General features: G+C 51.4%; 5 protein-coding genes across 5 annotated transcripts; 4 read left to right on the top strand and 1 right to left on the bottom strand.

The window, feature by feature from the left end:
• The first annotated feature begins 534 nt into the window (after positions 1-534).
• BO95DRAFT_440035 (aminotransferase-like domain-containing protein) lies at positions 535-3,051 on the top strand. The gene is made up of 7 exons (XM_025585862.1): positions 535-1,049; positions 1,113-1,149; positions 1,200-1,231; positions 1,303-1,513; positions 1,579-1,655; positions 1,721-2,545; positions 2,603-3,051. The coding sequence occupies exons 1-7, from the start codon at positions 906-908 to the stop codon at positions 2,855-2,857; spliced, it is 1,581 nt and encodes a 526-aa protein (XP_025445083.1). The 5' UTR covers positions 535-905; the 3' UTR covers positions 2,858-3,051.
• Positions 3,052-5,929: 2,878 nt separating this feature from the next.
• On the top strand, positions 5,930-8,756 carry BO95DRAFT_450844 (putative serine/threonine protein kinase; the record flags this gene model as incomplete). The annotated part of the gene is made up of 4 exons (XM_025588045.1): positions 5,930-6,370; positions 6,487-6,601; positions 6,663-6,832; positions 6,882-8,756. The coding sequence occupies 4 exons, from the start codon at positions 5,930-5,932 to the stop codon at positions 8,754-8,756; spliced, it is 2,601 nt and encodes an 866-aa protein (XP_025445084.1).
• Positions 8,757-10,359: 1,603 nt separating this feature from the next.
• BO95DRAFT_440038 (uncharacterized protein) lies at positions 10,360-12,614 on the top strand. The gene is made up of 2 exons (XM_025585863.1): positions 10,360-11,567; positions 11,649-12,614. The coding sequence occupies exons 1-2, from the start codon at positions 10,408-10,410 to the stop codon at positions 12,484-12,486; spliced, it is 1,998 nt and encodes a 665-aa protein (XP_025445085.1). The 5' UTR covers positions 10,360-10,407; the 3' UTR covers positions 12,487-12,614.
• A 724-nt stretch (positions 12,615-13,338) lies between these two features.
• Positions 13,339-14,678, top strand: BO95DRAFT_440039 (glutathione S-transferase family protein). The gene is made up of 5 exons (XM_025585864.1): positions 13,339-13,504; positions 13,577-13,801; positions 13,874-13,931; positions 13,996-14,163; positions 14,227-14,678. The coding sequence occupies exons 1-5, from the start codon at positions 13,409-13,411 to the stop codon at positions 14,439-14,441; spliced, it is 762 nt and encodes a 253-aa protein (XP_025445086.1). The 5' UTR covers positions 13,339-13,408; the 3' UTR covers positions 14,442-14,678.
• A 792-nt stretch (positions 14,679-15,470) lies between these two features.
• BO95DRAFT_471500 (NAD(P)-binding protein) lies at positions 15,471-16,961 on the bottom strand (the record flags this gene model as incomplete). The annotated part of the gene is made up of 4 exons (XM_025589597.1): positions 16,187-16,961; positions 16,061-16,108; positions 15,905-15,997; positions 15,471-15,820 (listed from the first exon to the last, which is right to left on the bottom strand). The coding sequence occupies exons 1-4, from the start codon at positions 16,707-16,709 to the stop codon at positions 15,471-15,473; spliced, it is 1,014 nt and encodes a 337-aa protein (XP_025445087.1). The 5' UTR covers positions 16,710-16,961.
• Positions 16,962-17,111: the final 150 nt, after the last annotated feature.

A 17,111-nucleotide genomic window follows, 5' to 3' on the forward strand; every position in this document is an offset into this window, starting at 1 on the left:
CATTTTTAAGATTTTTATTAAGTATATAATAACTGTGCATTGAAAGTTTCTCGGTTATAGTTCCTCATTTGACCCATTTGGCAGCGATATGATACCATGGGCACTGCACTGCACTGACCTCTTTGGTTGTTGGTTGATGGCTGATCGGATCTCCGATAAGCCTCGCTCCGATGCCGGCGATAGCCTTATCTAGGCGTGGGGCTGTCATACCGCCGATATGCACCATTACCACTTCTCAACTTTCCCCCTCCAATTGTCGTCACGTTCTACCCTTGGGAGATCCCTGCTTGAAGATCCAGATTCGCAGGGATTCAGTGAAGGGATTGCACATGATGCAATGATTCGTGATTACCCCAGGTTTTCGTAGATGCGGGGAAAAGCATCAAATCCGTATCTGTCGGAAGTAACTCGAACATGTATGCAGAGCGGTATCTGAATTACATACAGTACATACGATACCCCGCCACGCCTTACCGATGACAGCATTCGCAATTCGATAGAATGATTTTACCATGCCTTCTAGGCTCAATACGACTGATCCACTTGCTCCTGAGATATCACCCTCACTTGCCAATCACAATCGCCAGGGGAAGCTGCTGTACTCAGTCCTGCAGCGCAGATTGCTATCGTGGACAAATCGCCGTTGTAGTGCGCGACGCTTGCCGGCGGAACCGGTCCGCCCGAGCTTTTCTAAAGCGGAGCAAAAAGCGGACGGGCAGCTGTCGGAGTGTGTGACTCGATTTCCTTTCCTTCTCTTTATTCTCACCTCTTTTTCACTCATCTTCCGGTGTTGCAACATCTCTTCCCCTTCACGCTGTTTTTTCTGCACTTTTCCGACACAAAGTGCGAAACATACAACAATACCATCCACTTACAGCCTATCCTTTCCAGCTTCCAATTCGACCATGAGCCCCGCGGCCGTTGACTCGGGCTCGGCTTCCGCTGCCGGACCATTGACAGTCGACGCCATCCCGGCCCTCAGAGCAAAGGGCGCAAAGATTCCCTTGGGCGTTGCGCCTGCGACCCATAGTGACCTCTTCAAAAGCCCAGTACGTCCGTTTTCTGGCTTTGCTGATGGCGCACGGAACTAACCCCTCATCTACTATTATCAGCACTGCTACACCAAGCCACAAGCCAAACGCTGGGATGGTTAGTACCCGCCACTATGTTCTTCGGACTGAATCCTGATTTGTTCCCAGATATCTTCTCCATCGAGGCAAAGGCTCGGAAGGTTCGTCCGTCAAACCCCACTGGCCCGGCTGCTCATTTCGAAGCTAACTTGTACTCGTTGGATATCTCTAGACCTCAACATTGAAGGGTGCGGCGCAGTATCTCAAGAACCCGGGCTTGATTTCCCTCGGTGGCGGTCTTCCCTCTCCTGAATATTTCCCCTTCGATGAACTCTCCGTGAAGGTCCCGACCCCTCCTGGCTTCTCTCCCGAAGAACGCAGCAAATCCGGTGCCGTTTTGACTGCAAAGAAGGGAGACACGCGTGACGGAACAAGTTTATACGGTGAGTGTTATGTGACCGCTTTCCTCTTGAGAAGCTTATTCAATGGCTGAGACTGTTTTCATCAGACTTGGAGGTCGCGCTTAATTACGGCCAGGCCACGGGATCCCCGCAATTGCTGCGGTTCGTCACGGAACACACAGAGGTATGTCACTGACAGGCAAACCACACTGCAAGAAGCTCTGTTCACGACTGATGCTTGGCGATTAGCTTATCCACAACCCCCCTTACTCCGATTGGCAATGCTGTCTGACGCCTGGCGGTACCTTCGCCTGGGATGCTATCCTCCGCATTCTCTGCAACAGAGGTGACTACATCATGATGGAAGAATACACTTTCTCGAGTGCCAAGGAAACCGCGCTTCCTCTCGGCCTCAAGGTAGTCGGGATCAAGATGGACGAACAGGGTCTTCTGCCCGAGGCACTTGACGAAACTCTCAGCAACTGGGATGAGGCAACTCGCGGTGGCCGCAAGCCCCGCGTACTGTACACTATCCCGACGGGACAAAACCCCACGGGTGCAACTCAGTGGACTGAGAGGCGTAAGGCTGTGTACGAGGTCGCTCAGAAGCATGACATCTTCATTGTGGAAGACGAGCCGTACTACTTCCTGCAGATGCAGCCCTACACCGGCGCCGACGGCACTCCTGCACCGCCCCCGGCCAATCACGCTGAATTCATTAAATCGCTTGTCCCTTCATATCTGAGCTTGGATACTGATGGCCGCGTTTGCCGGATTGAATCCTTCTCTAAGGTTCTCACTCCTGGATCGCGTGCCGGATGGCTGGTTGCTCCGGAGCAGTTCATCGAGCGCTATATTCGTCACAGTGAGACTACTGCCCAGAACCCGAGCGGTATCTCGCAGATTCTTCTCTTCAAGCTTCTGGACGAGCATTGGGGCCATGCTGGGTACCTTGACTGGCTGATCAACCTTCGTATGCAATATACCGGTCGCAGGGATACCTTGGTAGTTGCTTGTGAGAAGCACCTCCCACAGGAAATTGCGAGCTGGGTCGCACCCGCAGCGGGCATGTTTGTAAGTGCTCAAATACCTTATAATGAGTGGATTTCAACAAGCTGATCAGTTTTCTAGCACTGGATTGGCATTGATTGGCAAAAGCATCCCGGCCTTGCGGCAGGCAAGACTCGTAACCAGATAGAAGAAGAGATCTTCCTTGCTGCTATTGACAACGAGGTCCTTGTTTCCAGAGGTAGCTGGTTCATGGCCACTGAAGTTGGCGAGGGCAAGATGTTCTTCCGCGCAACTTTCGCTGCCGCCAGTTTTGAGAACATCGATGAAGCCATCCGACGTTTCGGCAACGCTCTCCGGGTGCAATTTGGTCTTTAGACGTGTAACTTCTTTTTGATACCCTGGTTGGATAAGTACATATGAGAAGAGGTTTAGCATGTAGGCGACGGGGGCGGAGGTACTCGGGTGCTCTAGGTACTTGACATGCCTTTTTTTACGATCTTGGCTTCCTAATAATCTCAAAGCTAGAGCTAGACAGACATCTTAAACGCAATCTACCATCACTTCATGACTATTACTTGCATGTGCTTACTGCAGCACGATGTGGTCGGTCCGGATCTGAATTCGTAGCCCAAGCGAGAAGCATAGCCGCGTAAAAACAATTTTCCGCCCCTGATCCACAAGTCGAACGATTGATTAGGAACTTTAATCGAACGTTGCTCAACCCTGATAACGCGTTACATGTCGGAAATCCGGTCCATGGTGAGATAATGGCGAGCTATTTTGACAATTTATAATCCTAGACTGAGTCTTACAGCATTGATACCCCTAGTGTTTCTTTTTCATCGCCTGTTTTCCTGTCATCTCTACGCTTAATCTTGGACTCGTTGTATCCTCACCCCTTTGTTAGCCAGCTGGATTGGTTTACTAGGGAGCTACTTGTTGGTAAGTTCGACCTCAAGCCTCCTGTGGAAGAGCATATCCCCTATGCGTGCTATTTTTTTTTTGCTTTGTCGGGATTCCCTGGCCCAGGTCAAGCACAATTCAAGCGCTCTGTTACTGCTGTGTTCTCATTCATCACGTGACACTGTACAACCCCATGCCAGCAAGCTCCTCAGCTGGGATCCTCAGCTGGGATTTGAGTCTGTAAGGTTACTTTATCATAGATGAATGATCTATAGCTTGTCGAAGTCTGCAAGATATTTGCGCTGTGTTGTTTCTTATGCCGTAGGTATGGAAGACAGAACTAACTTGGCTATAGATCAGCATATCACTGTACATTGTGCCAACTCAGCACGAACCCACAAGGTGTGCTTTGAGAGGCCCTTGCGTCCTACCTAGTATCGACTCTCGGTGATTCTTGGTTCGATCCAGTCGAATCTACTCGAATCTTCTACCGGTTTCTATCCAGCCACTCACTGGCGGAAGCTGGGGATATCGATCAGCAGGCTGTTGTTCCAGTGCATTTATTCCTGTTGACATCTGGGCTGGAGCGGTTCTTCTCAGTTTGAGACAACGCTAACGCCTTTGGGACTGGCGCTCCCGTCTACACATATCACGCGTGGCAGCTGCCGATATACAGGCATATATCAACACAAAAGGAGTATCAACGACGGTGAGTATCTACAAGTTTACAGACCGTTTTGTCAACCCTCGATTGCAAAATAAAGTATAGATATGGATAGAGACTAATATGAACATAGTATACGTTCTTTTCTCCGGCAAAAGTCGACTGAAAACCGGGCGTGGAGCTCGAATTCGTGTCGCTACACCGAAGTCTTCGCCGTGCTCGTTTTGGAGACTTGACGACTGGGCACATACACCACCGACAGGCGATACAACTGCCTTTGGATCAATCAATTGACTAAGCTACAAGGTGTGTGATCGCCAGGATGAATCGTATACCCTCCTGGCTCGACTTCCTTCGAGCCTGCTTCCTTCTCTTCTTCCTCTTCTTCCTCTACTCTCTCCTCGTCACCAAACCTCCCTCTGTCATCAACCTCTCTATATGTCAACGCCATCCTTTGGAATCATCATCGTTCATCTTCATCACTTGATGAATCCATCTCCACTACCTATCCGTTCTGCTTCTCTACTCTCCTGAACCAAGACCTCCATCCTACCTCTACCAGCATTGCGGGTTGACCATGGCTGGGTCCGGGCTCTCAGAGCGACGTAGAGGCATCTACGGGTTTGCAGTCATCGTTCGTTATCTCGTCGAAAGCGTGCTAACACTCTTTGCCTATCGATAGAGCGTCGCCCGATCTCGCGCACGAACAGCCAACAGAGGTTCAACAGACTACTGTTGGAAGATACCAAGGAAGGCACGAAAGCCAAGACAAGACCGGAGGGGACAACCCAGAACCTGAGACTAGCTGTCAGTCATTCATCACAAATAAGCCTGCGGTGGTTAGCTAATGAGATTGCAGTTCTACTAAGCGAGTCCAGTTCAGACTCAGAGGGTGAAAAGTACGTTCAGACGCTTTCGACTATATGATTATAACTAGATTTCAACACTAACATGACGGGGCCAGGGACCCGAAACCTTACGCGGTCAACCAGACTCCGCCACTAGAACCGCCCACAGAAGAGGAACAGAAAGCTTCGAGGCGATTCAAGTGGTTCCACAAAAGACACACAGGTTCGAAGGATTCAAAGGGCTCCAAGGGCTCCAAGGGTTCGACAGGGTCTGGAGGTAGTGGGACTCCCAGCCATCGGAAGTCAAGCTCTGGAGAGCAGACCGGCGTCTCACGGAAGGACAAGCGCAAGAAAAACTCGAAGAACTTGCCACTCATCGAGCGGCTTGCACTTGCAGACGCTAAATTACGTATTGAAGAAGCGCAGGCAATCTCGACCCAGGACTCCCAGCCTGCAAAAGATCGTTCTCCCGAAGGCAGTACTCCTAAGCGACCATCTCTCAAGAAATTCTTCCATATCCATTCGAGTAAAAGCCAAGGCGACAGCGACGCTATCGAAGAAGAACATTTGACGTCGGCAGAAGAGTACTTGTTGTCCAATAATCCACTAGTCTCTGGTCAAAACACACCTGAAAGCACAGGCCAGACACCACCAAGCAACTCTCATTCCCGTGAATCGAGTGGTGGGCCTGCAATCCGGTGCCTGCTCTGTCCTGAGATTGTTCGGCCAGCAGGAGACCCACACTTATCGAAGCCTCAGGCACCCGTCGAGGGTACTCCAGCATCACCAAGAAGTGCGTCGCCTGACAACCTTATCTACCTCACCTCCATCTTGTCAAGTTCAATCTCTCATTCTACTTCCACACCGACAAAGACCCCTCATTCTACTTTTACTCCGCACCCTTCCCCAGAGAGCAGACCTGACACATCTGGTGACACATCTTCATTCGACGACTCTCTTGTCCCGGCACCGCTCCGAATCACCCCTAAGGACAAAACCGACACTCCCGCACCTCATTCCCCGCTCGACAAAATGAATCCACCCCGTGTTTCTCGTCTCCTCGACCCCGCCATGGCGGCTATCACCAAGCATAAAGCTGAAGCGATCAAGCTCGCTCGTGAGCAGAGCTCTGCAGTCCAAGAGATGTGCCGGAGAGCGAAATCGGATGTTCCTGCCTACGAGTTCGAGGAACTGATTGGCAAAGGCTCATATGGTCGAGTTTACAAAGGTCACCAGCTTCCCTCCCGCAAGCTCGTCGCGATCAAGGTTTTGGACATCGACTCAATCGACTACAAATCTCTGCGGGACTTTCGAGACGAATCAATCAACGATTTCATCCGTGAAACGAAAGTGATGAAGCAGGTCAAAGAATCTGGCGCGAAGAACATTAACGAACTCATCGAGGCTATCTCTATTCATTCGCAGCTGTGGCTGGTTTGCGAATATTGCCCTGGTGGCAGTGTTAGAACCCTGGTAAGTTTCCGTTATTTTTACTCGGTCTGATCTTCCAACATTAGCACTTTGTCTCGTCTCTCTTCCACATTTCCTAGCATTCTTTGCAATTGATCACTGATGATTTCTCCTCTTAGATGCGAGCCACTAACGACCGCTTGGAAGAAAAATTCATTATCCCTATTGCACGTGAACTTGCCGCTGGTCTCCGTGCCATCCACAGTGCTGGCATCATACATCGAGACATCAAAGGTATGAGATCACTTGGACCAAGCCCCCTCTTTGAGAATCTCTACTGACATTCTTTTTCTAGCCGCAAACGTCCTGATTCACGAAGAAGGAAAATTACAGATCTGCGACTTTGGTGTTGCTGGCGTCCTTCAGTCTCAGTTGGACAAACGCTCGACCTGGATCGGAACCCCTCATTGGATGCCACCAGAGATGTTCTCGACCCGCGGCGAAGCTCACCAGTACGGAAGTGAGGTAAGTGACACGTGTTTCGCATAGACAATATCATTGCTGACTGGTCTAGATCGATGTGTGGGCGTACGGATGCACGATTTTCGAGATCGCCACGGGCAATCCTCCCAACTCGAACCTCCGAGAACGCATGCAGATCGGGAGACAGCTGAATCGCAGCACCCCCAAGCTAGACAATTCGAAGTACAGTGACGGCCTGAAGAGTATCGTATCCTTTGCCCTGGAATCAAACCCCGTCTCTCGACCTGCAATGGCAGACATTCTGACCCATCCATACATCGCTGATACCGAGGAAACCCACCCCACTTCGTCCCTGAGTGAGCTTGTTCGCATGTACTATCAGTGGTCTCAGCGGGGTGGACAACGTATCTCGCTGTTTCACCCTGGCGGTGCTGCCGCTGCAGAGATGCCAGATTCCGAGCCTAGTGACGAGGACTGGAATTTCAGTACCACTGATGGTTTTGAGCGTCGCTTCTCTGTCATCGATCTCGATCAGCTGGCGGCCTCTATCGCTGAATTGGAGGCAGAAATCAGCCCGACCACGAAACCTCAATCCATGTCAGACATCCCTGATGAACCGAGCGATCAGGAAATGACAATTGAAGACAAAGCGAACTTCGATGAGCGGGTTCGTCGTGGTGCCGAAGCCATGGAAGGTCTTTTCAATGAAGAAAAGCCAAGCTATACTTATGAGACAAAGAATGACTTCGTTCCTATTGAACCCAAACCCCCCGCATCCGACCTCCCCCTGCGTACAGAGACCGATCGCTCTTCCGTCACCTCTACCTTCATCGACATTGACATCGGATCCTTTGACTCGTCGCATTATGCGGCTGGAGCGTCATCTGCGCAGCCCTTCCAGCTCGCAGACGCCGATACCATTCGCGCCAATAGATCCAGCGGTCGTCAACAGCGCAACTCCACCGATGGTCGCTCTCGATCTTCCAGTAGTGGCGTGAGCAGCACTCGTGACACTGACGATGTGCCATTCCAGCCATCAACCGGCCCACGACCTCCGACCATGGATTGGAAGTTCCCTGTCTTCATGCAACCTGCGACAGAGGAGGAGCCTAAGCCCGCGCCCGCGCCCGCGCCCGAGCCCGCGCAAGCGCCGAAGCCAGCTGAGCTAGACACCTCAGAGAAGCGCGCTACAATGGAGTGGACATTCCCAGTCATGACTGCTCCAGCCGACGATGACCCCGTGAGCCACGAAAGCGATGCCGACGTGACCCGCAATAACACTCTGAAAGCGCCCATCATGAGTCTGCAGACCTCGGACACCATTCGACGCTCGAGCATCGGGGAGCCCGGTGATTCGCGGCCTTCCACCTCGCGATCCATTGATTCCAACGTGTCTGCGAGCTCCGAGACCGATTATGATCCATTCCGCTTCGACCGTCCCTCCACCCCGCCTGGCGCTCCAGCTGCTGCGGAGCCTAAGACGTTTGACGAGTCGGACTTCCCCACAATGTCATTCGACGAAGACGAAGAAACGGATGTCCTTGATGGCCCGGGACCCGATGAAGAAGAAGAATCGACTTCTGCCTGGCATGAAAATCCCGAGCAACAGCACTCGCACTCGGAGCCATTCCCCACCGCCATTCCCGTCAAAGACCTCGAGCTCGCCCCCTTCCCCTCTACCACGGACTCTCCCACCTCCGAGCCGCTCCCCACCGCCAGACGCAACCTCCCCATCCTATCCACCGAAGACACCGAGCCCGTTCGTTTCCCGGACGTTCCTCTCCCCCGCCTTGATGCCCTGACGGAAGGTGTCGGTGACCACGCCATCAAAGAGGAACTGGACCGAATGCTCGATGGCTTCCTGCATGCTCTCAACGCCACCGGACGTGCAATCTCCCAGACCACGGTTGGACCCGAGGCGGAGGTCAATTCCGACATGGTCTCGACCCCGGAACATTCCGAGTGAGGGACATTATCTTTCAGACGGCGACCGCCCGCGAGACACGACACGAGACAACCCCGAAACCCAAGACCGAGTTTTCTTTTTCTCTCCCTTACTTGAAGTTACGAAAATAAAATTAACAGGTGGTGCATTGGAGAAAAAACGTTTTTTTGGAACCGTATGCCGAAAATTCGGGTATGCTGGCTCATGCATGTATTTGACGCGACGGACTGAGAATGATGGAACTCATGAATTTCACGAACGAATGATCTTGCATTTACGGGCCTGTACTTATAGAGAGAATGCAATTCACACGTGATATCCAAATCTAGATTCCTGCTGGTATAATTGATAGTGTAAGATCCCGATCTGAGTAGAGAGGCTGGACGGATGGGTGGCTGAGATGAGGTGCATGGCCCAGGGGTGAGACGGGCTTTGGTGCCGAGTCTAGAAGCAACCTTGTTCTGTGGGTCAATGTATGGTTGGTTCTATTACCAACACCAGATTGACCCGTGATATGCTGTAGCTGTATATGCTGGGGAATCAGATCTCAATCGCCCGAGTGCATGGCTTGATCTCGATAAATCTATAAATGTTGCGGCACCATTTTTTAGGCTTTGAGGAAAAGAATTAGTACAAACAATTGTATGGTCCTGAAAAAGTAGACATCATGTAAGGGGATTAGCCTGGTCAAAGAGCAGACGCAGCGGCCAATTGAGTGGTAGCATAATGATGCTGCGGCTGAGATTACCTTACCTATTTAAAGTAAGATGGACTGAGTCTCGGTATTCTTGATATGAGATTGGACGGAAATGGTCCACTGAAGTCCTTTCGTTGAATGTTTTGCAGTCAGTAATTTGACATGAGGTCTTGTCTTTGTCTAGCGCCATGCAGTCAGACTCACTAAAGTACCTAAAGTAACCCGCTCGGCCCACGGCAAAATGGCGAGGTCGGCGCCGCTAAATCCGTCACCACCCCGTCTCTCTCGCGCTCAATTGTTCTTAAGAGTTCAAAGTCAACAATCTTTCTGTCATGCATCCTTGCTTCATGAACACAAGCGACCCTCGTTGACTATCATACTATGAGTGCCGGGAACGACAAACCCCTGGAAGGGGCCCCCGGACTTCTTTCTACCTGGTGGGGTCAATTCCGTTATACGACTATTCCGTTATTATCAAACAACACACAGCAACAAAAGCAGCCACGATGGAAGACCTGGCTCCCTCACGGTCTTTCACAAGATCCCAATGAAGGACGAGAAGGACGAGAAGGACGAGAGTGGCTCAAGGGAGCCGTCATCTGCTCCTGGATCACTGCGACAATCCTGGCCGTCAATTCCATCATGTTGATTGTGGCACTCATCTTCGCCTATCGCCAGTCGAGCAACCACGGTCAATTTCAGATGGTCGAGCTCTTCACGGGGAATTGCTCCCTGGCAAATCGCTCCGCGACGGGTATACATGTAGTGATCAACGTCTTGGGAACGATTTTACTTGGGGCCAGCAGCTATGTTATGCAGTGCCTAGGTGCGCCCTCTCGCTCAGATATCGACCGGGCCCACGCGCGCTCGCGCTGGCTGAATATAGGGACCTTTAGTTTTCGCAATTTTGCGATAATGGGTCCCAAACGAAAAGTTCTGTGGGGGCTACTGTTGCTCAGTTCCACTCCGATCCATATGATATACAACTCGGTCATCTACTCATCCATTGCGGAGCTCGACTCCGGGAAGCTCTTGATCCCGCACGACCTCTCGTCGAACGAGTCTTTGGTCAATGACGCGGCGAGCCGCGAGAGATTCCGGGCCAGAGTTGGCCTCGATCCGGCGATTGTGCAACAGCGGATCTTCGATGGAACTTTCACCAATTTGACAGACAAGGATTGTTGGACCAAGCGGGCCGATGAGACATTATACAGTACACTTGTCTATGTCGTTGACAGGAAGTACTTTCACAATACGAGCAGTCTGTGGGTAGACGGGGGACAAAACCCTTCCTCCGAGAACTACTACCCTGTGGAACCAGTCTATTGGAGCTATCGCGTGTGGAACTACACAACTGTCGCGAGCGGGCATCCATACCAGTTCAACTTTGCCGATGATTCTTTCCAAAGTCTGTGGAACCCCTACGACAAAACTAATGCAAGCACTGCGTTGCAGGCTGACGTGGTGGGTCTGCTAAGTTACAATTCGCAATACAATCCGACTCAGGAGGCTCTGCGCGAGTACTTAGACACCCCCTCACACTGGCAGAACAGCTCCTGGGCAGCCGCAACGACATTCGAGTTCTTCGAAGAAGGCGACTTGGAGCTCGGAATATATCCACAGGTCCCTGTTTCGCACTGTCTTATGGATGAAAGCCGACAGCGCTGTCAGCTGCTCTTCAGCCCACCGATTGCAATCGTTGTCATAATTTGTAATGCGATCAAACTGAGCTGCATGATGATAGCAGTCGGAGCCAGGCGTAGAGATCTACTTTTGACTACAGGCGACGCGCTGGCCTCGTTCCTCACCCGACCTGATCCAACAACTCGGGGTCGATGCTTGCTCTCTCGCGCAGAGGTGGCTCAAGGACTGCATTTTTGGGGCTGCTCTGCACTCACTCCCGGTCATGAGACAGGGTACTGGGTGCAAGCACAGAGCTCAAGCCGTAGCTCCAGCCCAGCTCCTAGTCTAGGTCTCGGGCAGAGCCCAGGATCCTTGAATTACCCGATAGACAACATATTAATATCACCATCCGCGACGCAGACAACCACTGAACTTCGCCCAAGAGAGGTTACTCCGCGACAGAGATGGTATCAAGCTGTCAGCTGGCCTCGCAGGGTAATAGCCTTATTCTGGTTAGTCGTTGTCAACCCCGACGAGCCCTCCCCTACAGAAGCCCCATCTACACCTGTCAATCCCACTAACCCAACTCCTAGCTACATATCATGCATCGCAGTGAGCTTTGCCCTTCTCTTCCACGGCATCGGTTCCGAAACCTTCCACGAGGCCATGTCCATCGGCTTCAGCAAGTACTCGGAATCCTATCTAGCCAACACGAACACCACAAACATCCTCGCCCTTGTACTGTTAGCCAACACTCCCCAGCTCGGCTTGTCCGTCCTATACTTTGTGACCAACGGCGTCTTGACCTGCATGCTCCTTGACGCTGAGCTCCAGCGGTACGCCACGCAACGCCGCTCACTCCGCTGTTCCTGGCCCAAGGGCCAACAACGATCGACCTACTACCTGACTCTGCCTTACCGGTACAGCCTCCCGCTGCTGACGGCATCCGCTTCGCTTCACTGGCTTCTATCCCAGAGCTTCTTTTTTGTTCACATCCGGCGGGTCGATATCTCCCAGCGATACGTAGTGGATGAGGCGCGGGGATGCTGCTACTCCCCGTTAGCGATCTTTATCACGATTTGGGTCGCTGTTGCGGGGCTCTTGGTGGTTGTAGGGCTCGGGTTCCGGCGGTTTGAGAGCGGAATGCCGCTAGCCGGGGGTTGTAGTATGGTTTTGTCCGCACTGTGCCATCCACCGGAGGATGATGAGGGCGCGGCCGAAAAGACGGTGATGTGGGGTGAGATTTTAAAAGGTCCTGAGCTAGGTCCTGCACAGAATGACAAGAGGCGAGTCCAAGAGAGGTTTATGGAGGGTAGGGGGGAGACGGGGGCTGCCACTGCCGCCCGGTATGGGACGATGGAAGGATGTGCACATTGTTCATTTAGTTCCTTGGACGTGATGGCGCCAGGCCTGGATCGGTTATATGCTTGATCGAAAGTAGTAGGCTCGAGATGAAATGATTGATCTTGCCCCTTCTCAAACACACGGTTGATAACCTGCCGGGGAATGCTGGCTCAGCGCCTCACAGTGGAGGGCTTCCAGTCAGACACTCACATTGGCGACCGTCCGATTACTATCAACCCAAGTAGCAGCATCTACCACAACTCGCCTGTAAGGCTCTCTGTACTAACCGGGATCTCCCCTGCACTCAACATCAGAGCTTTCTGTTGAAACCCCTTTCTCAGTTCATCCTCCCGCTTTACTAGTTGTGTGCATGCACAAGACATTATACAAATGCAGCCTACTACTGATGCTCATAACACTGCTACGTTTATAAATATCCAGTATATGAGAAATTCACTGGTGATATACTCTTAATAAACCTGGGACTGTAGATCAAGAATACAGAAACGCCCAGGTTGGTGTATTACAAACTGACGACACCGTCTTGCTCCGGGCGCAGTTGACTCCATGTTCCGTGGAATTAGGGCTGTGGTTCCGACGGAGCTTCCGCTGACAAAAAGCCGCTTTGCTTAGTTAGTTAGTCACAACACGACCATTGTATAGGTGTAGCACTCTTGGCTTTCGCCTTGATCTTACCAGTAATTTAGTTTCCTCGGTGATGAGATATCGCCATCGCGGCCTTAACAACCACAAAGATGAGATGAGTTCGGAAGCCGAGATGCGTCAGCATCCCTGGAAATGTCATCCGACCAGAAGAACCCCTACGAAGATTACGAGAGTACGGAGCAGGTAAACAACAAAAGATCTTTTGGACTTATATATAGGCGTCGTGGGAGTCTTCGAGTTTGATTCCTCCCTCTCTACCATTCCCAACAGTTGTCTTCTCCTTGTCTTGCATTCTCACCCGTCGACATCACCACCTGAACATTTCTAGTCAGAGAGCTGAAATATGGGAATCAAACCCGGTATCACGCTATATACCGAGGGCACTCCCAATGGCCTGAAACCCACCATTCTGCTGGCTGAGCTAGGTCTGGAATACAAGGTACAGTGTCTCACAACTTGAAGCTCTTGACGTCCAATCCAAAGAGACAATGTCATCTAACCTCCGCAAAAGCTTCACCCAATCAACATCCCCAAGCACGAGCAAAAAGAGCCATGGTTTCTCGAGATCAACCCCAATGGTCGGATCCCTGCCCTAGTCGACGAGGACGAGAATGGCAACAAGATTACGCTTTTCGAGAGCGGCAGCATGTTGCTGTATCTTGTGGCCCGGTACGACAAAGACCACAGGGTCTCATACCCCTATGACTCTCCCGAGTACTGGGAGACTGTCAACTGGGTCAGTGTTGCAATTCCCGCGTTTCAGCCGCCACGAAGATTTTCCATCGGTTCGAAACTGACAGACACATAGCTGATGTGGCAGATGGGAGGCGTGGGCCCGATGCAAGGCCAAGCCAACCACTTCGCGAGTAAGAGAAGACAAATGCTCGCATTTGATGATAGGAGACGTGCCTAACCTGGTTGGTTGTCTAGGAATGGCACCCGAGAAGCACGAGTACGCCATCGGCCGCTACGTGAACGAAACCCGCCGCTTGTATCGCGTTCTGGACGGCCACCTGGCCAAAAGTCAATCCGGCTACGTGGTCGGTGACCGGGTCACGGTGGCGGATATCGCTCTGTGGAACTGGGTGGCTGCTTACAGTACGTGGATGCACCCCCCACCCCCCTCCCCCTCTTCAACACAGAACACTGACAGTCGGACAGAATATAGTGGCCTGTCCAGCATCGACGAGTTTCCGCATGTTCAGAAATGGCTCTTCGAACTGTTGAAGCGGCCCGGCTTTGAGGAGGGGCGGAATGCCCCCGGGCCGCACATTTATCTGGAGCTCAATAAGCTGTCGGACGAGGAGTTGAATGCAAAGGGCCGCGCTGCTGGGGCTTGGATTCAGGAGGGCATGAAGCGGGACGCGGAGGTCTGATTGTGGACTTGGTTCAGGCTGATTTGGACTCTTTGGGCTTGGGCTTGGGCATCGTATGAGTGCGGACCCAGAACATTCTTCTTATCATGAGAGGCCATGTATCCGTCGTGTATGTGCGAGATGTCCTTTCAGGGCTGCTCTTCCATCATCCTTCATCTCTCGTGGTTTCTTTCCACGTTGGGAAGGACAGTGATCTATTGAGACTTGACCTTGTTAGTTGTTCTAGTTGAAATAAGGAGACTCTTGATTTGTGACGACTCAAAGCGAGCTACGCTATTCGCCATTCTCAATCCCCGGCTGTTAAAAAGACCGCCGAATAGAGCTGGATAGGCTTCTTGTCACTCAAGCATGAGCTTTGAGTCAACTCCGAAAACTTTATTGATTGTGGTATGGCGGGTCAACAAGGCTAGTGCGTAGTCGAGAGTATATCGCCGCCCGGGAGAGACTGCAGGTAGGTTCGACTATCATCCATAGAATACTTCTACTTCTACTTCTATAGCGAATGGCGAGTGGGATCGTCACTTGCACATGTAACAAGATGCTCAAACTACTATCTGGAACGACCTTTGCTCGACACCTTGCTATTTGTTCACTTCTAAAAGACCCATTCATAAGACTCTGAAGAAGAGACGAGGCTGATGCCACTGACGATGATCGGTGATCTGATGCTGGGTCATTCAAGTGCAAGCCGCTGGCTCGTCTAAATAATTGGTATATTGGGGAGAGCTTTTGCAAGGAGTGAAAGAAGAAGAAAACTACATCGTTTTCATGTGATTACAACGAAAGCTGTCTCTATGAGCTTGCGATAAGCTGATCAGCTTTTGCTCATTTAGTCGATGAAAAAACAACAACTTCGCGAGAAACGCAAATTTTTTTGAAATTACGCCACGATATCCTGGGCTTACTGTGTCCGGCAAATAGTACAGGGTTAACCTAATCCCATCAAGCAGTTGTTCTGGCCTGTGAACGCGACTTGGATTGAGTGAACTCCCAGATTCAGATAAGCCTGTATTCCTCTTTTTAAATCCCTCATGCTGGACCCGTCCAGCCACTACGGTGCAGCCATTCCTCAAAAGAGGATGCCTTCAACCCCAATTCCTCAAAGGAGTGGTCCTCATTCTCAGCGAAGGCCCCGTAACAGATCTTGTCCGCTGGCAGTATGGCAGCCCATTCCATCATCTCGGTGGCATCCTTCTTAAAGGCCGGCCCAACGAACGGAGCTGTCTTCTCTCCGAATTCCTCTGCGGTTATTGGATCATGAATTGCGGGTTGACCAGTGACCTTTGTGAACGTCTCTATCATCTCAACAGGGGTGACTCGAGAGCTTAGCACAAGGTACGTCTTCTCACGGGTTTTCTCAGCACCCAGCTCGAATACCCCTACCCGAACAAATTAACATTTCAGTCGTACTTCAATGCGTCTCAGAAGCTCGACACTATGTATATTCGAGGATAGAAACTTACTGGATGCAAATATACCCATGTCATGGCTCGGATCAGTCCACTGCGCAACCTGGCCGCTGGGAATAGGGATGCGAAACCGAACAACACCGTCCGCTATGCGATTATCACATTAACCCAAATCTGTACCGAGAACTGAATTTTTCAAGCTGAACTTACATTGACGGTCACAGTAGTGAGGCCAATACAAATTGGTATAAAAGAACCCTATGCAACAAATCAATTGTCAGTGAAAGGTGTGCAGCTGTGGACCCTCACAGCAATTGCTGCTGCAGAATCACGAACCCGGGATGAGACAAGTCACCGCGCCGAGCCTTTGCTTGGCGAATTTCTCGACTTCATGCTTGTTGTTCATGTGATGGATATTCGGGTATCGACCTTCGGTTGCGCGGACCATATCCGGCAAGCTACTGAAGACGAAGTGCTTGACACCACATTCCTCCGCTGCCAGGACGATACGACGACCTGCCTCAACCTCATGTTTCAGGTCTTCTTCTTTGTCCAGGATTCTGCCAGCTTGGGTCTCGGAGGTCATGGCAAACACGCCGTATGCGCCTGCGAAGGCGGCTTGGAGGGACGTTTGGTCGTCGACGCGCCCGGGGACGAGCGACAGGCGTTGGTCGATGGTCTGGTGGTCGGCCAGAAAGTTCTTTGCTTTTGTTGAGTTGGGATCTCGTGTGATTCCTCGAACGTGCCAAAGACCTCCGTCCGGTGTTCTGGAGCCCAGCAGGGCACGAACAATCCCCCCTCCTTGGTTGCCTGTGGCCCCCATGACCACTATAATGCGGGAGGTGTTGGGGACAGACATCTTTTTCTAGCGTGCAATGTTGCTAGATACACAGATGACAGGGTACAAGGATAAGAAATGAATGATGAATGAGTCGAAGAGGAGTTCAGCTGTATGGGTAGAAGTGAAACGGAATGCACTCCGGAATATACATGGTGATTGTCGCATTCGTCAGGTTTTTGTACTTGTTCTTTCAGTTGAGATGTACCCAGTAGGATACCGGCAGGTTCCACGGAACCAGGGTTCCCTGCATCTAAGACTAAGGAAATCAAGTTGGAACACAGAAGTATTCTCAAGGCTACGAGTGATGGCCCTGGGTGGGAAGAAGTTGTTAGTTGTCTGGGTTAACTTACCAATCCGCAGAATTAGTCAGCTGGCCGCCTGCTTCCGCGGAAGCAGCTGAGTTAATGAGGGTACTTAAAT

The sequence above is a fragment of the Aspergillus brunneoviolaceus genome (genome assembly GCF_003184695.1).
Source record: "Aspergillus brunneoviolaceus CBS 621.78 unplaced genomic scaffold BO95scaffold_13, whole genome shotgun sequence".
NCBI lineage: Eukaryota > Fungi > Ascomycota > Eurotiomycetes > Eurotiales > Aspergillaceae > Aspergillus > Aspergillus brunneoviolaceus.

Coding starts and splice junctions, on each gene's coding strand:
- BO95DRAFT_440038 (XM_025585863.1), top strand. CDS start 10,408: ATGATATACAACTCGGTCATCTACTCATCCATTGCGGAGCTCGACTCC. Junction 11,568..11,648: donor AGGGTAATAGCCTTATTCTG/GTTAGTCGTTGT, acceptor CCCAACTCCTAG/CTACATATCATGCATCGCAG.
- BO95DRAFT_440039 (XM_025585864.1), top strand. CDS start 13,409: ATGGGAATCAAACCCGGTATCACGCTATATACCGAGGGCACTCCCAAT. Junction 13,505..13,576: donor AGCTAGGTCTGGAATACAAG/GTACAGTGTCTC, acceptor CCTCCGCAAAAG/CTTCACCCAATCAACATCCC. Junction 14,164..14,226: donor GAACTGGGTGGCTGCTTACA/GTACGTGGATGC, acceptor ACAGTCGGACAG/AATATAGTGGCCTGTCCAGC.
- BO95DRAFT_440035 (XM_025585862.1), top strand. CDS start 906: ATGAGCCCCGCGGCCGTTGACTCGGGCTCGGCTTCCGCTGCCGGACCA. Junction 1,514..1,578: donor TGACGGAACAAGTTTATACG/GTGAGTGTTATG, acceptor TGTTTTCATCAG/ACTTGGAGGTCGCGCTTAAT. Junction 2,546..2,602: donor CACCCGCAGCGGGCATGTTT/GTAAGTGCTCAA, acceptor TCAGTTTTCTAG/CACTGGATTGGCATTGATTG.